This window comes from Podarcis bocagei (assembly GCF_964188305.1).
Source record: "Podarcis bocagei genome assembly, chromosome: 17".
Lineage (NCBI taxonomy): Eukaryota > Metazoa > Chordata > Lepidosauria > Squamata > Lacertidae > Podarcis > Podarcis bocagei.
In genome coordinates, this window is record NC_138143.1 from 10,364,677 (window position 1) to 10,387,721 (window position 23,045).

At 46.1% G+C, this 23,045-nt stretch overlaps 1 protein-coding gene across 5 annotated transcripts in view; it reads right to left on the reverse strand.

Moving 5' to 3' along the window:
* Nucleotides 1-1,501: 1,501 nt before the first annotated feature.
* Nucleotides 1,502-23,045, reverse strand: part of PRKCSH (PRKCSH beta subunit of glucosidase II) — a 34,972-nt gene continuing 13,428 nt past the window's right edge. For 3 of the 5 annotated variants that reach the window (XM_081176608.1, XM_081176605.1, XM_081176606.1), the window contains exons 12-18: nt 22,232-22,328; nt 14,748-14,817; nt 9,785-9,874; nt 7,524-7,598; nt 6,368-6,467; nt 5,047-5,187; nt 1,502-4,512 (exon numbers count right to left, since the gene is read on the reverse strand). In XM_081176608.1, coding sequence (XP_081032734.1) covers nt 5,056-5,187; nt 6,368-6,467; nt 7,524-7,598; nt 9,785-9,874; nt 14,748-14,817; nt 22,232-22,328 — 564 coding nt within the window. In that variant the 3' untranslated portion in view covers nt 1,502-4,512; nt 5,047-5,055. The remainder of the gene's footprint in view (nt 4,513-5,046; nt 5,188-6,367; nt 6,468-7,523; nt 7,599-9,784; nt 9,875-14,747; nt 14,818-22,231; nt 22,329-23,045) is intronic. The other 2 variants (XR_014003294.1, XM_081176607.1) reach the window with 2 other exon arrangements.

The following is a 23,045-nucleotide window of genomic DNA, read 5'->3' on the forward strand; positions in this document are numbered from 1 at the left end:
TTAGAAAAGAGGTCATGTTGCAAACTCTTTACACTAGCTAGCCACAAAATCCGCTGGACTGTGGATTCCAAAGTGGACCCCTGCTCCAAACTGTACATGAGTCTGGGAAGTGCTGATCAGGAGAGTGACCTCTCTGAAAATTGTTTGGCAGCATTCAAACCAACCTCCAGACCAGAGGAGCGATGCCTTGGAGCAGGGGTCAGCAAACTTTTTCAGCAGGGGGCCAGTCCACTGTCCCTTAGACCTTGTGGGGGGCCGGACTATATTTTGAGAAAAAATAATGAACGAATTTCTATGCCCCACAAATAAGCCAGAGATGCATTTAAAATAAAGAGACACATTCTACCCATGTAAAAACAAGCTGATTCCTGGACCGTCCGCGGGCCGGATTTAGAAGGCGATTGGGCCGGATCCAGCCCCCGGGCCTTAGTTTGCCCACCCATGCCTTGGAGCTTAAAGCAGGAAACATAGCGCAGCCCTGTAGCTGTATCAAGTCCTCTCTTCTCAATACCACTCAATATATGCAGGAAGAAGCATAAACTACCTGTGTGCATCTTAGTGGGAGTGGAAAAGGTAGAAAAACTCCACCCCCTACAAAGTTCTCTTGGTGGGTGGGAAATGGAAACCCACTGAAATTCTTTTGCTACCCACAACACAGCCTAGAGCCTGGCTCCCTTTGCAGACCATGGAGCCACCGAAATAACTTGCGTGCTTAAAGAACTGTTCTGAAACAGAGCCACTGAGCTAAGCTGCAAATTGGAAAGCACAGCTACCTTCGAGAGCTTTGCCTCCGGTTCCAGCTAATTTGGTCAAGACACTTTTCCTTTGGCTAGCCGGCTCAGATCCTGATTAATTTCTTCTCCCGCAACCACACCCCTGCATCTGACTCCCTTCCCTGCATCTCGACGAGGGCATTTAGTGGCAAAACGAAATTCTCTTTGTGATCTGTTGCTTCTAAAATGGTCACAGCAATCTAGCCTCTTCTCGACTATATTTTTTCAAGTAGCAATAAGTGCCAGTTTGAGTTTACTAAAAAAAAAAAAAAAAAGCGAAGTGGATCGAAATGGGGGTTGGAGCAGGGGTGGGGAGGGAGAGAGAGAATTCTGCATGCCAACGAAGGCAGACACCAGCGAGCGAGCGGGGCTCGTGGCATTTCCTTATGTTTGCTAGGCAAATTTGCTTTCAAATGATGGGTCAGGGTGCAACATTGAAGGGAGCAGAGGGTTTAAAGAATTGTCTGTCTGTTGTAATGGCGAGATCCTAATAACCTTTTTACATGCCCTCCACCCTCCCCACCAATGTATTTAGTCATGGGGCATGGTGGGGCTCAGGGGAAAAGATGACAGGCCTGGAGTACCTGGCCCCCAGAGCCTCTTTAAGCTTCACATGTGTATTGGGACAGTTTTTAAAAACAATATTTAAAAAAAAAAATCATGAGAGAGTCTGTTGATGTGGGAAGGGTTTAAAAAACTGCTGTTAAAGAAAAAAATGACACTTTGCATTTAGTTTAGAATATTTATTACTGGGATTTCAGGCACGGCGGCTGTATGAATCTTTTACATGGAATTGTTTAATTATTTGTACTTTTCATGCCAGAAAATAAAAAGTTCAGAATCTTATGAGAGTCCTTTTGTCTGTTTATGTGATAGAGAAATCTAGCAAGGCAGGACAGGGCATGATAAAAGTTGTCCTCCCTTCCAGAAGACACCAACAAAGCACACATTATCCATAGAAACTGTGTCGTTCAGAATAGGAAAAAAGTCCCGTGTCCTTCGCAAGCAAACATCTCTCTCCTCTTGCCAACAAATATCTTGGCAGAGTGTTTAATTTACATATCTACATCAGAGCAAATGCCCACAGTTGCTTCAGAGGCGAAGCAACTTTCCAGACGATAAAAAGGGCTGAGAAGCACTTTAACCACACAAACACCCCAAAAAATCAGAAGTGTTTTGATGTATTGGGACACAGCCCAGTGTTAATATTCATACGCCACACCCCACAGTCGCCTTTGACTAGGCTTAACCATCCAGGGGTCCTTTACCTTACCCTTTACACATATAATATGAACATAGCGCAAAAAGTCTGTTTTGGATTGAAGGCTGGCTTGCATAACATGATGGGAAAGTCCTAGAATGCTTGTAAATTTTGTGTTAGCCAGGGAGGAGAAAGTACAGTGGTACCTTGGGTTAAGAACTTAGTTTGTTCTGGAGGACCGTTCTTAACCTGAAACTGTTCTTAACCTGAAGCATCACTTTAGCTAATGGGGCCTCCTGCTGCTGCTGCCGTGCAATTTCTGTTCGCATCCTGAAGCAAAGTTCTTAACCCGAGGTACTATTTCTGGGTTAGCGGAGTCTGTAACCTGAAGCATCTGTAACCCAAGGTGCCACTGTATATCTCGGCTGGCTCATGCAATCAAAGGACGCAGCCATGCATGTTCTCATGGCTGTTAACTGTTGGGATAGACACACACAATATACAGGCTTGTACATTTACTGAAGCAGATGCTCCACTTACTCTGGGTTACTCATACGTACTGGGGGAGTCAGCAGCAGTAACTAGGTGGTACCTGTGGTCTGTCACACAACTGAAAAGAAACAACACTGAGACGGGCTCTGCAGTTGGTGGGGGTCTACCTGCAGTGGATCCCATTTGAGTTCTATGAGAAAAAGTAAACAGGAAGCAGTTAACATACAGCAAAGGAGCAAAGCCTGATCCTTCGTCCAGAGACTGAAGCCCGTTTTAATCTCAATTCCCAGCGGTTTGCCCAAACTCTGTCTTTTACTTTCTTCTATAGTGGCCACAATTCACTTATGTGGGGGGAAACTGAACACTGACACCTGAGAGATGTTGCAGTGGATGGTCTGTCCCCACTAACTCTGCATATTTAAGTCACTCTTGCAGGAACAATGAAAACATCCCTTATGAAGGGACATTTTATTAGCATAAATAAAAAAGAGGTCTATTTGTCACGCTATGGCAACCAAGCATAGAAGCAAATGAATGGGGTTGGTAGAAGAGGTGCTAACTCAGGTTTTGCCCTGTGCATGAGAGTCACGTTTACTCTACTTGAAGTGTGTTTCGGGGGGTGGGGGGAATGAATGGTGCTTGTGGGAGGTGGGGCACAAGAGTCTCGCCCATCCTTCCTTCACCGATCAGAGGATTTGATCCAAAGGAAGGGAACTAAGGGGTGCGCATACACACACACCCGTTGAGATCTGGTTTAAGAACAGATGCTTCCATTTAATGTCTTGTTTCGCCAGCAGAAACCGCCTACGTCACCCCATGGGTGTGGGAGAAACACCTCCTTCCCCCTCTGGAAAGATTGGGGGGTGGGATGAGGTGGTGTGCCCCTCCTCTATCAATAACCAACTGCACATGCTTCCCTGCTTCTTTGCCCAGGGGAGGCTGAACCCATACAGTAAACATGTCCCCAGTCACCAGAGGGGCCTTTTGTCAGACCTACCCCCCAACCCCCTCTTCCCAGCACCAGGCGCCTTTTGGGATAGGAGCTCAGATGGGAAACAATGGTGGCTGGGAGGGAAGTCGCCTCCCTTTTTGTTATGGAAATGCTCCGGCTTTGACAGCAATCGAGGGGAGCAGGTGAAAGGCACCAGCGCTGCCCTCCCCCAAAACCTTTATCAAGAGGAGCATAGCAGCCCTGGGAGGCCCAGTTCCCCAAAGGTGGAGGGGGGAGGAAGAAGGAAGAGGAGGGTCTGTTGAGTCTAATGCATTCTGTCGAAGTTTCTGCCAGCCCCTCCTGGTGAAATGACACATGCGGAGGCCACTGATAACAGCTGCATGAACGGAAGGCAGACATAAAACTGGCCATGTTGTGCCATCCCCCTTTCATACAACCCCTTCCAAACAACTCTCCGAATCTTGAGGCCACAGACAGAAGAGAGCAGAGACGTTTATTGGAAGGGAATGTGGTGATGTGTTTTTTTTTAATAAGAGTTCAACATCAGACAGCGGATTAAAACAACAACAACCAGGCTGTGATTGGCAGTGCAGGGGGCAAGCTAAGGAGCAGGTTCTTTTCCCAGTCGTCTTCTTTCAGCTGTCTCAGACAGAGTGGAAATCTGGCTTGGAACAGAAAATGCTGGCAGAAGAGAAGAGCTTCAGGGGGAAAGGCCTGAAGTCTCTGCATGGCTGAAAAGTAAGGGCTCTTCCTCCACAAAGAAGCAACCGTTAAAGAGGCGGAGGAAGCCTTTTCCCCAGCAAGAAAATGGCCCAAGCAGCTGAGCAGTCCTGTGTGTTGTGCATGATCTGGGCAGATGGTGCCCTGGAAGGAAAAAAGGGGGGGCACACTCAATCCCCAGTGTTTCACAGGGTAAACATAATTATTCAAAAGCTCCAGAGTCCACTGAGGAAGAGCAGCGCGAACAGTGGAGAAAGGATGTCGGGGGTCCATGTGGGGCAGCCCCAGGGGGGGAAGAGAAGTAAATTTTGCAGTGCTTCTTTGAATCATGTCGATTAGAACCTGGTCCCACTGACAACAGCTCTTTTGCAAATCTGCAGGGGGGAAATCGCAGACAGGACAAATCAGCCAAGGGAACAGAACTGACAGAGACACTGGTCTTCCTTCAATACATTAAAAAAAGAAGTTCTGATTAAGCAGAAGGGGGCAAGAGAGGCAAGCGACCTCCCAAATGGCCTGATCTTGGGTAGTTGCCAAGTTGTGCAAAGGGTGGTGGAACCTTCTCAAAAAACTCTGCTCCCCTTTCCTGGTGGGGCTTTATTTACTTTCTTTACGTACACAAATTTTATACACCACTTGATTGTATTAAAAAACCTATGTAGTTTACAATAAATATTAAAATTATCAATGAAAACAGCAAGCACAATTAAAAACATTTTGATAATTATTAAAAGCAAAAGTAAGGGATTAAAGGACACCTGCCCGGTGTCAACAGGCAGGGGGTTCCAATGTGTAACTGCTGCCAAACTAAACGTTTTAGTCTGCACTACTTAGAACATGGCTTTCCTTCCCCGTTTGCCAGCGCCCATGGCTACCGTGTCATCTTGAGACTTGACAAAGGAACTCACCTGCCAGCCTCAGAGTTCATCGTGACCGAGGTCTTTTGGCTCCTGGCAGGCTGCTGGGGTGATAAACTCCATCAAGTACTCGCAGCGGCTGGGCTCTGTCGTCGATGTGACCACTGTCTCCTTGCCACATGTAAGTTTCACCTTGGAAGGAGAGAAAACAGGACATTGGCTACCCACTATGGAGTCTGTGGCTTAGGATTGCAGCTGCTGTGCAGGAGCCCATCGCATTTACCGCTGCCTGTGACATAAACCCTCCCTTACCCACTGTCATTTCTTTGCAACAGGCATGGGGGACCTCTTTGGTCACTCCTTGGGGATGCTGCCAAACTACAACTCCCATCATCCCTGGCTATTGGCCATGCTTTCAGACATGGATGAGTTGTAGTTCAGCAACACCAGCTTTACAACGTACTAGCAACAGTGTCAGCCAACCACGATAGCCAACCCAAGTTTCTGCCAGATGAGACAAATCACTGGGCCTGTTCAGTGTGGGATGGGAGAATTCCTACTCTGATCCAAGCAAGGCAGATCAGCCTGACCCTGAACTCACAAAAAAATCCCTCATCCATCAAATCTTCCCAAGGGAAATCCTAATATTATGTTGGAATGGATGAAGTGGTTATTGTTTATATATAGCTGACAGACGAAGAATCAGAAGTTCTCTAATTTCTGAACTGTATCTTTTCTATTTTCTCTTGAAAGCTTTTTCCTATCTTTTTTCTTATCTCTCTATCTTACTTTTTCTTCTTCCCCATGTTTTTATATTACTTAATGTTGAACAAAAAAGATATTTGAGATTAAGTTTTGTATTTATAAACTCTAATAAAATTTATTTTAAAAAACATGGAAGGAAATCTTAGGACATCACTGAGGCAAGGAATGAATGAATGACTTAACCACGGTCACTGCCCCATCCCCTCAGGCTGGTCTGCTAAAACTGGCAGCCCAGCCCCAAACTTTCAGAGGTTCCAACAGGCAGCCAACTCTGCTTCCTTCTTACTTCTTAAAAAGTGCACCTCTTCTGTTGAACTGCCCTCTTCCCACACTCAACTAGGTTTCCTTCACTGACTGGGATCAGGGAACCCACATTAATGGGCATGCTTGGGAGTAGAAAATAAAGGTTTGGGGTTTTTCATTCCAGTTGAGCCAGAACTTGGGTGTGCTGGAAACCAAGCAACTTCACGCAGCCTGCAGATAGGGAGGCATACTGTCAGCTGGGTGACAGGCCACTTTGCTGCTGCTGGGCCTTGAAAAGGCAGCTGTATCTTGCTGGTCACCCGACCAAGCTTCCTGGTCTCTCAGGACTACGTCAATCACTTACTGTGGTGGATCGGTTGGGGCCTTGCCAGCAGCCTGTCCCGTGTTCGTACTTCATGACACCAAATTTGTTATCCTCTGGACCGCTCCAGGAGCCCCACGTGCTGGAAAGGAAGCAACAACTCAGAGCACCCAAAGTAGCCCCTGCTAATCATAACCTTAGGGAACGTTTGGAACCAGATGGAGCCACTTCTACACAGGATGAATCTGCTCCAGGGTTGGCTGGTCTCGAGGGCAAGGATCTAGCCACCAAGTGAGGTCCTATCAGCACAGCTGACCATTTTCAGGAAGTTAAAATAGGCAGCAAGGTGTTTTTAAAACAGCACACCACACACATGAAGTTTTCTTCCCCGTTTCTAATTGAGTAGGTATTCTTACACTGACTGATGCTAAGGGGCAGGGCTTTATTATTCATACTGATAGTAGTGATTATTATTATTTTATTCCTTATATATTACCTGCCCTCCACCTTAAGGTCTCAGGGCAGGTCACAACATGAAAACAACTTACAGTTACAGAAATAAGGTGGGTCCTAAAAATATGCACCTCAAGTGTCAAAAGCCAGGGCAAAGAGGTGTGTGTTTCAGATTATCCAAAGTGCCTGATGTACATCATCATGGTTGCAATCCTAACCCTTACAGCCCTGTAAGGTACATCAGTATCATCACCCCCAACATGAGGATTGTTACAAGGTGTCCTAAGGCTGAGAGTTTGACTAGCATAAGGCCTCCTAGCATGTTGAAGAGCAAAGCCAAAGTTCAAACTATACACTTCCTGATCTGTAGCTCAGCCTCTGCTTAGTCACTAAAACACTGCAACATCTCCCTGTTTAGCTTGGGAGGCTAGTGACCTCAGACTATTGTGAAACATGTCGAATCCTGGAGCACTGGAGTCTCTTACCCAGCAGTCAGCAAACTTTTTCAGCAGGGGGGCTGAAAAACCTTCAGACCTTGTGGGGGAGCCAGACTATATATATATTTTGGGGGGGAATGAACAAATTCCTATGCCCCACAAATAAGCCAGAGATGCATTTTAAATAAAAGCACACATTCTACTCATGTAAAAACACGCTGATTTCCAGACCGTCTGCAGGCCGGATTTAGAAGGCGATTGAGCTGGCTCTGGCTCCCAGGCCTTAGTTTGCCTACCCATACTCTTACCCAAGGCTGGTCTCCGAGCCGCCATGTTTGGGCTTCTGAGACACTCTGCTGAAGGGACAGAGGCGATAAATATATCTGAGGAGGAAAAGAGCATAAAAGAAATCCATGAGATCCCTGAGCCATGTGCTTTGAAGTGCCGATAATTAGACCATTAGACCTGGCTCCTAAAATGATGGCACCCAAGGCAAAATATATTTGGAAAGGATACTGCTCGGGGTTAGATGGAATGGGAAAGCATGGCAGGAAGAAGACTAGGCTCCCGATCTGTCCCTTGCTTCCAAGATTATTTTGCTATCAACACCAGAGATTTAAGAATGTACGAGATGAGCTTCCCATTGAAACACGCAGAATACAACTGTGTGCAACCTTTTAAACGTGATCTGCTTACAAGGAAAAATACTGAGCATCCAGAATAGAAGTCTTATTGGTCTATCAAGTAAAGAACAAATGGGGAACCTCCAACTTGCCAACCAAATCAAATTAGGCCCCCCAGGTGTCCTAATTTGAACCACATGGCCCTTTCCCTCTAACCCATATGACGCCAGGTCTAGGGTAGGTGACGGTGCCACTACACAGGAAAATCAGGAGCTTTTTGGTGCACTCTCAATGGTTCTTCTGCAAGCAGCGCCTGCGTTTTTAAATTTGGCCCCAAATGCCAGCCCCGCTGTGATCTGCTGTACTCAGGAGACCCTGATCAGAGCTTCCAAGTGGTGATTGTATTTGGTATGGAATTAAAATGTGCTATCAAATGCAAGCCAGCTGGGATTGTCTCCAGTTGCAAGTTTCTGACTGAAAAAAATCAAACTGTGCAGGCCAAGAAACATTTTTTCTTTGCAGGTCTGTTCGATGTTAAGCAGGTCTCCAAAGGGAAACATCATGGTGACATCAGGTGATTACAGGTGTGTGGCTGTGCTGGCTGAGGCTGTTGGGAATTGTAGTTCAAAATATCTCAGTAGCATCAGGCTGGCAAATACTGTACTAGCTGGCTTTCTATGACCTGAGCTTTAGAAGGCAACACTCTCCTGCTTAATCATCAGGGTGGGGTGGAACACTGATGCCTATGATAACTCTTCTTATAAGGAGTCCTGCTTGTCCCCTAGTCCCCTCTCTACAAGGCATCTCCTACTGTATAGCCCATGGCACAAAGGAAGCCCAACTAGGAGCAGGGCCTTAAAGGGCTGGGCCATAACTCCCATCTTTCCCAACTACGGGCAATGCTGGCTGGGCCCAATGGGAGTTGAAGTCCATCTGGAAGGCGACACATTCCCCAACCTTGGTCCAAAGAACTGCAAGCCTCTTAAGAACATTCACATCACAAAGCTATCCTGCCCAATCACCAACATCAGGGTCAAGAGGCACCCAAATTCCAGGCATCATTCAAAATATTGCGGGACATGGGCTGAACCCAAACCAAACTTTGACCCTCAATACAAGATCCAGTTTAGAAGCTATAATGAACATTCAAGAGCAGTTATTTGTACAGTCGTACCTTGGTTTTTGAACAGCTTAGTTCTCGAATGTTTTGGCTCCTGAACGTCGCAAACCCGGAAGCGACTGTTCCGATTTGTGAACTATTTTTGGAAGCCAAACAGCGGACTGGGCTTCCGTGGCTTCTGACTGGCTGCAGGAGCTTCCTGCAGCCAATCAGAAGCCATGGTTTGGTTTTCGAACATTTTGGAAGTTGAACAGACTTCCTGAATGGATTCCGTTTGACTTCCAAGGTACAACTGTATATCTAGATCAAAGAACAGCACCTCTTCTCTTCTGAGTGGAGAACCTCACTTCCCCAAGAACTAGTAAAAAATGAATTCTGATGGAGCCTTATCTGCCTAAATTTTGAGTCCCTGGCTCCAATTTTGGAGCCTTCCATCTTCAGTTTTGAAGGGGGTGCCTTTCTTCTCACCCTGAGCTGCCCCAGTAAGCTTGCCAAAAGCTAGCCACCTTGTTATAGAGGAATTTGCCATACTACCAAGCTACAGTTTTGGGGAGTAAAAATCAGCTTCCTTTTCATTAATAATGTTCGTCTTACAGTCAAGAACAGGAACAAAGAACCTTTTGGCTAGATCTCCATCTCCTGCTGCTCTACAGGCTAACCCTGGCGGGTGGGCAGGCCACCCACCTACTTTTTGGCACCTCTGGAGTGACGGCTTGTAAGACACACAGTTCAAAGAGAGCACTCCAGATGCCATAGGGCTGAGCAGAGAGAAGAGAGCCACTCCCCAGAGGAAACAAATAGTCAAGCAAGGGACACAGGCACCTACTCATTAGTGGTGAGTTCATAGCACTGGCCGTAGAGGTAAGAAAATTCACCATGAGGTCCAAAATCAAAGGAGATCTCTTTCTCCAGGCTCCTGGGGGAGGGAAGGAAGAAGGCAACATTGTTAAAAGAAAAAACTACACACAGGCTAACAGGACATTTGACGGAATAAGGTTAATGGGGCTAGGGGGTTACTGGAATATTCCTGGGCCAATTTTAACAGAAATACAGGAGGGATGCTTTGTTCAGAAGGCAAAAGTAATCCAGTCAAGAAAGGCTGAGAATTTCTTACCACTAAATCTGTCTTAATACATGAAATTCCTACTACTTAACATATACAGCAAAATATAGAGAAAGCATATGAGGAAAAAATGTGGCTTTTAGCTCCAAGACCAGAAGAGAAGGAAATAAGTGTTTGTTGTATTTTTAACTGAACATTTTATCACATGGGATATTGTGATTTGAAAATTCTGAAGGCTGCTCCGAGTTGTGCATAAGCGACAAGAAGCATGGATAGAAATTTAAAACAAGCAGGCAGACCTCCTGGCAGCCTTTAAGTGACTTTCTCTAGACAGCAGGCTCATAACATTAAGGGGTATTTCCAGAGGTGGGAAGCCATGCAGTTGATAAGGACAAAGAGTAAGAAGCTGTTGCAATCAAGGAAAGGTTTTGCGGGATACATGCATTCTGTGGAGGTGAAACCTCATCTCAGAAGACACATTATCCCAGAAAGGCCAGCAGGAGACTGGCATGAGACAAAGATGGCACAACGTTTCATGCTTCTCACAAATTGTCTTTTTTTAAAAAAAATGAAAAAATGATTTTTTTAAAACAAGAGGAACTGATGCCGCCATATTGCTGAGCCAGCTCAACGGTTCATCTAAGTGAAGCATGGCCTGGTGGGTAAGAGCTTTCCAGATTCTGCAGTGAAGAGGCATAGGGCCGTGTTACCCGCTCCTGAGTTACAGCTCCCCCCAAGCTGCCAACGCCGGGGAGCTGAGAGAGGACGGCCAGTGTGGCAGCAGGTCCCTTTTGCTTCACTGACCACCAGGAGTCAAGTGTTATCCTGGCATCGGTCTCCTCCGCCCTCTCCCGCTGGTGGAAGGCAAGTCCAGCTTGTGTCAGGGGTCAATGGCCTTTGCCCAAGCTCTTTGTTAAGTGGCTGTCTTTGTTCCTTGCCCTTATCTGCCTGTCCTCCCAGGGGACCCCACGGAGCAGCAAAGGGACTGGTTGGGGAGGCTGGGTCCCATGGTTACCGCCCTGTCACCAAGGCTACTCCTAATTACGGGTCTCTCTCTCCCCCATGCGCACAGAGAGATGCAAAGCTCTTTGTTTAATAAAGGACCTGCCATAGCAGCCACTTTGCCCTGGTCTGATCAACATAGGTTTTAGGACGAAGGAAAAACTCCTGTCCTCTCCTTCCTCCCTCCCTCGGTCTGTTGTGGCAGGACATGCCAAGGTGGGCACTTAGGTCCTAACCCAGACTTTGCCTCGGAGCCTTAAGCCACTTCTCTTTCTGCAACAGCCCCCCACCAGCAACCAGGGAAAAGTGGGGTAGCAGCGACTCAAGGCTGTGAGACTCTAAGGATAGGGGTGAGCAAGTATGTTCGGCCATGCTGAAACTTTGAAGGGAGGGCAGGTAGTCGCCCTAAATAAAAGGGACCGTGAAACATCCTCCTTCCTTTAGAAGGGAAAGATGCCTTTCATTACTTAAAAAAAAAAGAGCTTGGAAAGATGACACCAACAAAACAGGTCTCAGCTGTGACTCCAGACTTCCATTAGCTGCTTACTTAGCTGGCACATTTTCTCCAACCCCTACCCCCTTAAAAGCCTTCCTAATGGGACAAGCCAGAGATCTCCCTGGGGTGGGGAGGGGCAGTTTGCACTGCAAGCGCAGCGGAGTTATGGCTGGGTGGGAAATGCCCCATGTGGAGCTAATGCTGAAGAGGGACTTCAATTAAAGCTCTTGTTTTGCACCTGCTGTTTTAGGCCTAGTTCTCCCTGGGGGGATAAACATGTGTTTTGGCTGTATCACTTCAGATGGCTGGGGGGGGGGGTCTCGTATGACTAAATGTTCCTCCACGCAACTCCCCCTGCCCCCGCAAAACACACCCTTTCCTGAGTAGAGGAAACTAGCATATCAGAAAGAAGGGCTCTAGCCTACAGCTCCTTGACATGCTTGCTGCCTATCTGTGGAGACGGGGGCTTGGGGGAGGTTGCTTGGATAAACTGTTGGTCACGCAAGCCCCTTCCTGCCAGCTGAAGTGCTGCAGGCATGGCACACACTTACAAACTCAGGGGGGAAAACCCTAGGTCTGAGTGGCCATAGTTGTATACTTCCTAAGGACTCCGGCTCACGACAGAAGCAGCTTAATCGCTCTGCCTGCACACTCTCTCCAGAAATCAGAGCCTGCTGCTTGCAACCTCTATGCCTTTCGAAGTTCTGAACCGAAAGTTGCTCCAGAGGCATAAAGTCTCTGCTGGTCAGGAGTGAGGAACCTGGGCACCCGACAGATGTTTCTGGACTACAACTCCCATCATCCCTAACTCTGGCTAGAGCTATGGGAGTTGGGAATCCCACATCTGGACCAGGTTCTCCGCCACTATCCTAGGCCTACCCATCAAGGAATATGAAGATTGGCCATTGATACTGGGAAAGCAGCAACAGTAACACACTAAATATCAGGCTTTCCCAGATATATCTTAGCAGTTTATTACTCACTGATGCTTATATTTTAAATATTTGATTTACTGTATTCCTTGATGCATACCACTTTCATATTCTTCTATGATTAAATGGCATATAAATTTGTGCAAATAAATAAATGAGAAGCTACAGCATTGTCCCTGAGCCTGTTCAGAGGTCTTGGTCAGACTAGGGCGCCCCCATGGGCAGCTCACAGCCTGTACTTGCAGGGACTGCCCTTGATGTGTGTGTGGGGGGGGGGGAATAAATCTGTAGACTCTCCACTTAAGATGATGTTAAAGTCAGTGCACAGGAAGCTGCAATACTATGCCCAGAATAAATGACATTTTCATAGATTTAATCTGTATAATTTATTCTGCTTCCTTAAAAACAACAACAACATATTTATAGGGAAGAGTAATAGATGTAACAAGAGGTTCATTCAGACAAGCCCTTCATAGCTAGTTTGCGGAATAAGATTTATTTTAGCACACTCCTCTCGGACAGAGAAGCTCCTGCTGCACTTCCAAGCAAGCTAGTGGAAGATTTGTCAGAAGAAACAGGGTAAATTGTCTCAGGGACAGAGCACGGAAATTGTGCAAAAACCTTTGGCCGGAAAGAACTGGCTGGTTGGCTTGAGCAATGCGCTGTATCACAACAAAACCTGCATCCATTCTAACCACTTGGAAGTGACTATAGCCATTCCGAAGATGAAGTGGAGAAAGGAAGGAACAGCTGATAATACTTACTTATCAGACTGGGAGTCAATGTAAAGTAATAGAGGACGTCAAAAAATACCACCATGCCACAATGGGTACGTGAAGAGACTCTGAAGATGCGGCCAGAAATCACTAAGCCACAGGGTCCGTTTAGTGCCTCTGCCACTGTACATCCCCTTCCACTGAGAAGGTGGCAGAAACCAGCAAAATATATCCTCCCCCAATAGCTAAATGAAGTGTCTGTCACCAAGGTCAGCCAAGCTAAGCATGCCGAGGTCTCCCATCTGCTCCCTGCATCAGCCCTCCCAGCCTAAGAACTCAGGAGTGGCGTGATTACAGCAATAATTATGTATGCAATCAATAGGAGACAGCTTGAAATTTATTTTTGGCTTCTATCCTTCTCCCCTCCCCCACCTGGGACCGGGGAAAGGTGGGGGGAGATGCGATTTGAATGGCAAGTGGCATCAAAGCAGTGCCCAAACCCCTAGAGCGAAACTGTACAAAGCGCTCTTATCTTCACAGTAAAATAACGAACAGTAACCTCTCCTAGCATCCTAGCTGAGGATACATTAACAAAGTAAGAAGCAGCAAGAAAGACCAGGCAAAGGATAGGGTTTTCAAAACCAGCCCCTCTAACCCTTTAAAAATCACCCTTGTGGTTCTCAACATAATTCCCATGGGCACACACACCTTGCTTTTAGCACATGGGTCCTCAAACACCAGCTTGCTGAGCTCCCCTAACTAAATGGGGGGCGGGGAGCATAGCTGTCAACTTTTCCCTTTTCTTGCGAGGAATCCGATTCGGAATAAGGGAATTTCCCTTTAAAAAAGGGAAACTTTGACAGCTATGTCCAGGAGAAAGAACCTCCCTGTCATCACCCCCCCCCAAAGACTTTGCCTACTGAAGCCAAGTGTACTACCTATCCAAGCCATTAGGTGTCTGGGGAAATCACACAAACAGCTGGCTAGGGGGTACAAATTGCCATTGCTGGAAGCCAACGGGGAAGGGTCAGTGTCAAGCAGAAAGAAATATTGCAGGCCTCAAGGAGAATTCACCCAAGGCAGGGGTGAGGGAACCTCCAGCCTTCACAGCTAATTACGCCCATCAATCCTCCCCGTTTGGCATGCCAGGCTGTTTTGGCCAAGCCATGTCCCCATACCCTACGTCTGACATCACATATATGACATCAGGCATGAGGCAGGTAAGGACAAAGCTGAACTAAAAACAAAGGGGAGTGTCCAACAGTCCTTGTAAAGTATTATGTAGCGAAGCCCTTGCTCCGTGCTCCACCCAGGTTATGCCTTTGCTCACATGGCTTGATTTCAAATGGGGATGGGGGCAAAAACATCACCCAATGCCATTGTGACTGAAAGGTGAGAGGCCTTCCCAACCTGTCAAGCTTGGCTCACCAGTAACATCTGCCAGCAAGACTCGGTCCCTCTAACTCTGATCTAAGGACTTTACTTACCCTTGCAAGTGACATGGATTCTGTTCTGCCCCTCCTCCAGAGGGAAGCCCACCTCACCCTTGAGAGACTGTGGCTGCCAGCCCAAAGCCATACCTGATAGACTCCTCCATTTCTTTCAGGGACTTCTCTACCTCTTCAAACTGCTCTCGGGCCTTCTGGGCAGCTGGAAGACATACAGGAAAATAAGCCTGGCTGCAAAACTGAATGAAAAACGTAACTCCCGCCAAATTTTCTGCAGAGTTCACTTCTTAATTAAACTAGCCCTGCTAATCAAACCAGTCCAACCCCATAGGGACACAGGTGGTGCTGTGGTCTAAACCACTGAGCCTCTTGGGCTTGCCAATCAGAAAGTTAGTGGTTTGAATCCCCGCGACGGGGGTGAGCTCCCATTGCTTGGTCCCAGCTCCTGCCAACCTAGCAGTTCGAAAGCACGCCAGAAGTGCAAGCAGATAAATAGATACTGCTTCGGCGGGAAGGTAAACGGCGTTTCCGTGCACTGCTCTGGTTTCGGTGTTCCGCTGCACCAGAAGCAGCTCGGTCATGCTGGCCACATGACTGGGAAAAACTGTCTGCGGAGCGGACAAACACTGGCTCCCTTGGCCTGTAAAGCGAGATGAGCGCCACAACCCCAGAGTTGTTTGCAACTGGGGTCCTTTACCTTTACAACCCCGCAGCAATTCTGCAAGGTGTAAATCAGGACCCTACAAGGCCTGTAAACAACCCACTACAGCAAACTTCAGCAAAATGTACAGCAGCCATGATGGACAAAAGTGGATGAAGAGAATGGAAAGATTCAACTCTGGGCCACTCATGCGCAAGCTGCTGGGAGCTGTTCGGCTGATTCTCAGTGGCAGACGTGCGAGTCCCCGGCATCTTGCATGACAGTAAGATGAAATACGAGGTCATATTATCAGCACAAATAGGATGCCATTTGCCTTTTAAAACTTTCCCCCACATGTTAATCCACGATTTCTCTCTTACATTGGTTCACCTAAGTATTTCATGAAACTCACCCATCCTCCTGACCCAGCTACTGATCAATATAAAAGGTGCTCAAGGATTCATACTCTCTTTCTCTGCTCACTATTTATCCAACTCTACCTCATGTGCTCAGCTGAAGGCCACAGTATCCTGGCCCATAGCCTTGGATGTCTTAACTATGGCCTTTATATCAGAATGCCAACATGCTAGGGGAGATCAGAAATTCTGTTTCACAACTAGATGGTTTGGGGAAAATCAGAAGGAGGGTAAGAAGAACTCTGATTGTTAATGCTATTCTTATACAATTTGCAATCTATAATGTTTTCTATATTGCCATGTTGCACTGTTTCAAGGTTCTTTTCTTTTCTTATGAATAATATTATCTTCCGTATGAAGATAATATGGCTTACATGAAGCACTGTACACCAATTAAGATGCATTTCAGGGACAATCTTGAGTTTAAGGCCTTTCATCACTAGTTATGCTTTATTGAGCTGCTATTGAGTAAGTATGAACGCAGATTAGAGTGCCCAGTTAACTGCGACATGACTAGAAATTGAACAGACAATGCAGAGGATGGTGATAGAATAGCACAATGCAAAGGCACAGAAAAATATATCACCAAGGACAAGTGCTCCACAGTAAGGAGTACAGACAAGCAGACAAATATAGAAGTAGTCTTTTTCTTTACAATAACTCATGTATTTGATAGAAGTAGCATCAATTCGTAAGTCAACACCCAGCTTGGGGGTTGCATAACTAGTTAGCATGCCAGAGTCTCCTTCGTTATCTGAATTAACCAGACAAATCGCTCTATCCAACTAAGAATGGCCATGCACTACATGAGAAAGTTCGCCTGACCCAGACACAGAAAAAATTGACAGATTGATAGCTCTTTCTCGATTTTGGGGGTGGTGGCGCATGGCTGCTCTTAGTTGGTGGAGCAATTTGTCTGATTAATTCTGATAACGAACAAAGCTCTGGCATGCTAACTACTGGTAGTTATGTGATGCCCGAGCCGGGTGTTGACTTATGAGTTGATGTTACTTCTATCAAATACACGAGTGACTGTAAAGAAAAAATACTACTTCTATATTTGTCTGTTTGTCTATACTTCTTATCGTGGGTGACTGGAAATTGGCCAGGTAAGTGCTAACATTGATTGCTTGGTATCAAATTAATACCAAGTTGGCTAGTATTCATTCCATTTTATAGGAGAACCCAGACTGAGAGCAGGACTTGGAGATCTGAACTGCACCACTGAGGTCCAAATTTCCACCAGCTGCACTGCATTGCTTTCCCCTTGCAAGCACATTTGCTCTTCGCCCAGGGAGTTTAGTTGGCTTGCAAGGAACCAGCACAGAGAAGCCTTTCACATATATGAAATGGGAGATGCTCTGGAAATTCAACAGCCGCAGCAAGAAATGGCGAAAAAGCAACTGACTTCAACACTGGGCCCTGTCCAAAGGAAGGGGAGAACACAAGAAATGATGGCTCTGCGGCTCAAATTCAGTCTATTAATAGCTATTTAAAAGGGCCATTTCCTTCTTACTGCAGACCACGAGCTAACCACTGGCCAATTTCTATCCTTCTGGGAAACAGCTTAAGAGCAGTGCAGGAGATGCCACTCATCTCTGCCCTCTGCAGAGAGGAATGAAGCTATGGAGCACAAGAATTTGTAGTGACCTTGCTGCCCAGGACTTTTCTATATATTATATTATATTTATATTATAGTTGTTATGTTATGTTATGTTATGTTATGTTATGTTATGTTATGTTATGTTATGTTATGTTGTTATGTTATGTTATGTTATGTTATGTTATGTTATGTTATGTTATGTTATGTTGTTATGTTATGTTATGTTATGTTATGTTATGTTATGTTATGTTATGTTATGTTATGTTATATTTAAAGGTAAAGGGACCCCTGACCATTAGGTCCAGTCGTGGCTGACTCTGGAGTTGCGGTGCTCATCTCACTTTATTGGCCGAGGGAGCACGTCAAAGTCTAAGTAGATAAATAGGTACCGCTCCGGCGGGAAGGTAAATGGCGTTTCCGTGCGCTGCTCTGGTTCGCCAGAAGTGGCTTAGTCATGCTGGCCACATGACCCGGAAGCTGTACGCCGGCTCCCTCGGCCAATAAAGTGAAATGAGCGCCGCAACCCCAGAGTTGGCCGTGACTGGACCTAACGGTCAGGGGTCCCTTTACCTTTACCTATGCCCCTATATCTGTAAAAGTTGCCCCAGACTTTCAACCCTCAGTAGCTCCTTACAAGGGTTGGGAGGATAAGGAGTAAATGTGTTCTCATTTTGTAGTTTTGTTGTGAACTGCCTTGTGATCTTCAAATGAAGGGCGCTATACAAATTTAATTAGAATTAACAAAAACAACAACAAAACAACAACAACAAATTTAGCACCCCCGTCTGGAAGAATTTATACAAAATAATGGGAATCTGGGATGCACCACCACCACCACCACCACCTAGTGGCTGTCAACTGAAAACTGTCCATACGTCTGAAGTATATGTCACTGTCCACTCCCCAACTAGCTGGAATTACTGAAAAGCAGAATTAACTCGTTTCAGTACCTATAACTAATGCAAAGAGGAGGAAAGGCAAATCAGAAGTTAGACAAACAAACATGTTATAATCCCATGTCCATATTGTGCGTTTTGATGGCTTTGCACTGCTGCAAGGAGAAAACCACAAACAAAGCTATTCCCCCTTTAGCCCACGCGAGCCACTTCAAACAGCAAGTCCAGCCTATTGATTGCCTTTTGCTTCGTGGACATTAGATATCTGAGAAATGGTGCCTGCTTAGCAATGCTAATGGCGGTGATCTATTCGGATGGCGCACATTCCCAGAACACAAAGTGCAGACATGCCTTTGGCTGCCCAGTTCATTTTATTGCAGCTATAAAACAGCTTTTGGCTACGTCTGGTACATTTTGACAAGCTCTGTTCTACAGCATCAACAGATCCTGCTTGGAAACTGGGTGGACTTGGAAGAACCTCTCAAGCACCCTGGGTCAACTTGGTCTGCTGCTCTTTTAAGCCCCAGCAACAGTAAAAAAGAAAGAAAAAGCTCCGCCTTCCCAGGCTTATTGAAAAAGGTGTCACTGCATAGCTTTGGGTAAACTCAATCTTCCAAAAGACCAAGCACACCTGGGTCACTTGGAAAAGAGAGCGTCACATTGAAGTAAAATATGATGCTGAACTGCAGGTTGGTGAACCTTTTTCAGCCAGAGGATCACATGCCCGCCTGAACAACCTCATAGATTATTATTGGGGGGGGGGGCACATGCCAGTGGTGGGTGGAGCAGTACATATGACTCTTTGCTCTGTACAGTAGGCTATAGTCCAGCCACATAAGAGTTTGTGGTTACTACATCTGCATCCCTCCATCCAAGCAGGCAAGAGGTATTCTGAGCAGTACAAGGTCACGTTCTGTTTAGGCCGAGAAGAGTAGCCTTGGGAGGAGGAGCAGCCTGCAGAGAATCCTAAGGGCCAGATAAAGAGGGCTTAGAGGGCCTGAGGTCACCCCACCCCTGCTGAAGAAGTTAGATCACCTCACTGGGGTACCAAAGGCTTGGAAAGCCACATGAATTCAGGAGGAGAAAGTGGAGGTGTGGCTACATGACAGCTAAACAAAGGTGGTTCCATTATGACATCTATCCGGAAGGAACTTACTGGAACACTAAACACAAACATCCTCCTCCCCCGCTGCCTCGTGCTATATTTAGACTCAAGGTGATGCTAAAGTGTCTTTGCCCTTTCCATAGACGTGACTCAACTTTTCCCAACAGAGCAAAAATGGTCAGGCAATGCAACAATTTAAAAAGACTCTACTCCAACGTTCTAATGCAGAAATATTTTTTAGAAAAATCAATACACACTGAATATACAGCATGGAGAGTAGCCAAAAGGGTGAGCTATGGAAATTCTTGAATACAGCTAGTGAAATACATAACTACATGTACACATCTGAGTCTGTCCCTCTCTCCTTCTTTGGTGCCATGCAGAAAGTTTGTATGATGCCCATTTCTCACCCACGAGGCACTAGATGGTTCCATGACAGGATTAAACCACTCATCTCACCTCCAATGGAGAGAAATAAGGCTATCAGTGACTAAAAGCCATGATGGCTATGTGCCGTTTCCACTGTTGGGGAGAGTATTCTTTTTTAAAAAAAAATAAAAAAATTTATTGGTTTTTCCACTTTTATAAAGACAAAACACACACAAAAAAGACACAAGACAAGAACATGTATAAATTCCGAAAATCCTAGTTTCCTAACCCTATTCCCAGACTTCCCCCCACCCCCCCTCGTGCATCCCAATTCCCAAGATTGTGTCAGCAATTTGGTGTTTCTCCTCTTAACCATCTTATTACCTTTTTTATAAACAAAATATAGATTTTTCCTAAGTTGGACTCAAGTTCTCTTCCGTCGATTTCTCATTTTGTCTTAATTAAAAGTCATATTAACTAAACCTAAAGGTCTTGAGTGTTTTTAAGATTCTCTTCTTCCCTCCCTCCCATCCCCGGTTTTTGTCCCTTCCCAATACATGTCCAGAATAACAGTTCTTAGCCTGGGTTCCTCACGTCCGAGGCTTTCAAGTCTCTTTCAGTCCCTCTCCGCCGGTCTTGTTGGTAGTCCTTTATGTCGGTCATCAAATCTGGAAAGAGTTCTTTCGCCATCAAACCATATTCTCTTCCCACAAGGACATTTGAAAGCCACTGCTGAAAAATTTCCACAAATCCTGCATCTTCAAAGTCAAAGTCAGAATGGAGGCCCCAATCATATTTCTTTGTTTTAAGTTCCTGTGTTCCATAAACTCCCGGGGCCTCCTCCTTCTTCTTCTTCATCTTTCGCAGACTTGTGGTAGATGTAATCCAAAAATCTCCTTGCTTGTATTCCACAGATGTCGGCTTTTGGTTATTACTTCCCAGCTTTACTTTCTCTTTTTCTTGTTTAGTCTCTTCCACCTCTTCAGATATCAGTTCCCATTCAGCTGTGGATTCTTTCTCATTCAGGTCCTCAATACATACAGCAGAGCTGCCTGTTCCAGAAGTCAAGGTCATAAGTTGTTTATTCATAGCTAAGCTCTGCTCTTGTAGAATTCCCACCAATTGAAACATCCTTTCGATTTCCACTAGTAACTTTCCATCCACAGCCATTGTATCCATTGTAGTTTCACAGAATTCCCCCTAGGGGGAATCTGGTTACTTATTAGTCTTTTCTCCAACAATCCTTTAACTTATTTTTATTACTTTGTTTCCAACAATCTTGGTTCAATTGTAACTCATCTTAGTCCAGAGGGATCTTAAATAGCAATTTTTCCACTCTAAACTGCCCGCTTGACAGCTTTGACAGCTGTCAAATTCCGCAGCTCTTACACAGGCACAGAGACAGGACGCTCCCGGGCCCGGGAGGGGGGGTTGTTTAAAGCAAAAAGAAGGCTTCCCAGTCTCCACTCTCCAGCTCAAAATTTCTTTTAACTAAATCTTGGAAGTTAGTGTCCTTTTTAACTCACCCCTCCAAGGGTAGGCTCTCCAGCTTAGCACTTTGTCGTTGCTTAGATCGTCTGCAAGGGGGGGGGTGCGGACTTCCTTTTAGCACACCCCCCGGTCGTCTCCAATTCAGGGTAATGTTTTTAAAATCCAATTCCGTCTTACTCACGGGTTCTTTCTTTTCAGTCCAAATTTCAAGGAAGGAAGTCAGCGCTCTCTGGTCATGGCTCGCGGCTTCACTCCACCGAGGTAGCGATCGACTCTCAGTGCCACGCCGCCCTCCGTATCCTCTCCGCAGCCTTTAAAAAGGCTCTTCGTGGATCGGGGGGGGCGCTTAAGGCATCCGCCGAGTCTTCAGTCCGCAGGCTTCCGCGCCTGCGGTTTTTAAGGGTCCCCGCGTCGCCGGCCCGGCAAAGACCCGTCCTCGGTTGAGCCGATTCCCTCCGCAGCTCGGAGGGAATCCGCCATTTCCAAATCGCGCCAACCCGGAAGTCCTCGAGAGTATTCTTCTGAATACCAGGTGCTTGATATTGTAAGTGGGGAGAGTTGCTTTTGTGCTCAGGTTTTCCCATGGGCATCTGGTTGGCAACTGCAGCAACAGGATGCTAGACTGATCCAGCAGGGCTCTCACGTTCTAAGAGGAGCTTGATTTGCCCCATCTTGACTTCACACCTCTCCTTCTCATGTTCAGTTACTTGTTAAAGCAAGCAGCTACCTGTAAACTCCTGCTTGCCTCACTGACTACTGTGTGAGAAGAAAGCTCTAAGCAATCAAGACATGACCAGTTAGCACCATCAGGTGTTCATGGGACCTCACGTTGGACAAGGTCAACTGGATCAAATACCTTTCTTGCATGATAAAAAGAAATATTGAACAGCTCTGATTTTTTCCCCAGAACTTTCTCAAAACAAGGCAGCTCAAAATTTTCAGCCATGTGTTAAAAGCTGCAGCTCACCTCCTCTTGGCCCCTTTTGGAAAATAGCTCTGTTTTCTACACAGCAAATTCACGGGCAGGCCTGCATGTACTAAAGACAATCATGGTGTTTCTTGCATTTGAAAGGATGCTTTCTAAAGAGTAGCTTACCTTCAATTAGAGCTTGTGTGGCTTCATCATAAGGGGGCATCCTCTCCAGTTCATCTTCTGATGCCTTGACATCAGACGATGGCTTGGGGGAAGGGACCTATGGAGACATTGAGGCAGCAGGTGGCCATCGTCACTTCCAGTTCAAAAAGCAGCCCGCATAGACCATAAACAAGAGGGGAAAGGGGAGACTGGGAGAAACTGACAAGCGGGGACTGGCCATGCTTCACACCCTGAATGATTTTGTGTGACTGAAATGTGCCCAGAAGGGAATGTAGCCCTCAGGCTGAGGAAGATTCCCCATCCCTGCTTTGGAGGATAAGAGGGGCTCAGAGGGAGCGAGACAAACAGAGAACCCGCATTGAATTCCCATGTACTTCCTAATGTTAAGCAACAGCAACAAAAATTCTATGTGTGAAACTGTAGTACTAGCAACTTGCCATTCTTCTCATTACACCAGGCATAGCAATTTGTCAGGCTTTAATATTCCACCCTATCCCAAGATCAGCAAAAAGCTCTGGAGGGGATGAGTCCCTGCTACCAGCATGGCTACTTTTCCACCCACCCTCTATAGTAGTGTTAGAAACTGAGATATGAAAGCTAGGAGCTAAACGGTTTTAATCTGAAATCTTAGCAGTACTACACCCAGAGCTCCAAAACTGCTCACGCTAATGAAATTCCCTGTCTCAAAATGCGCCTAGAACAATGGGAGTTTCGAACACTGCTCTATAGGCTTTGGGGCAAAATTCTTTACTCAACGCCACTCCTTCAACACCTTGCTCCATGACCAGCTCCTCTCTAGTCAAACATACATGCA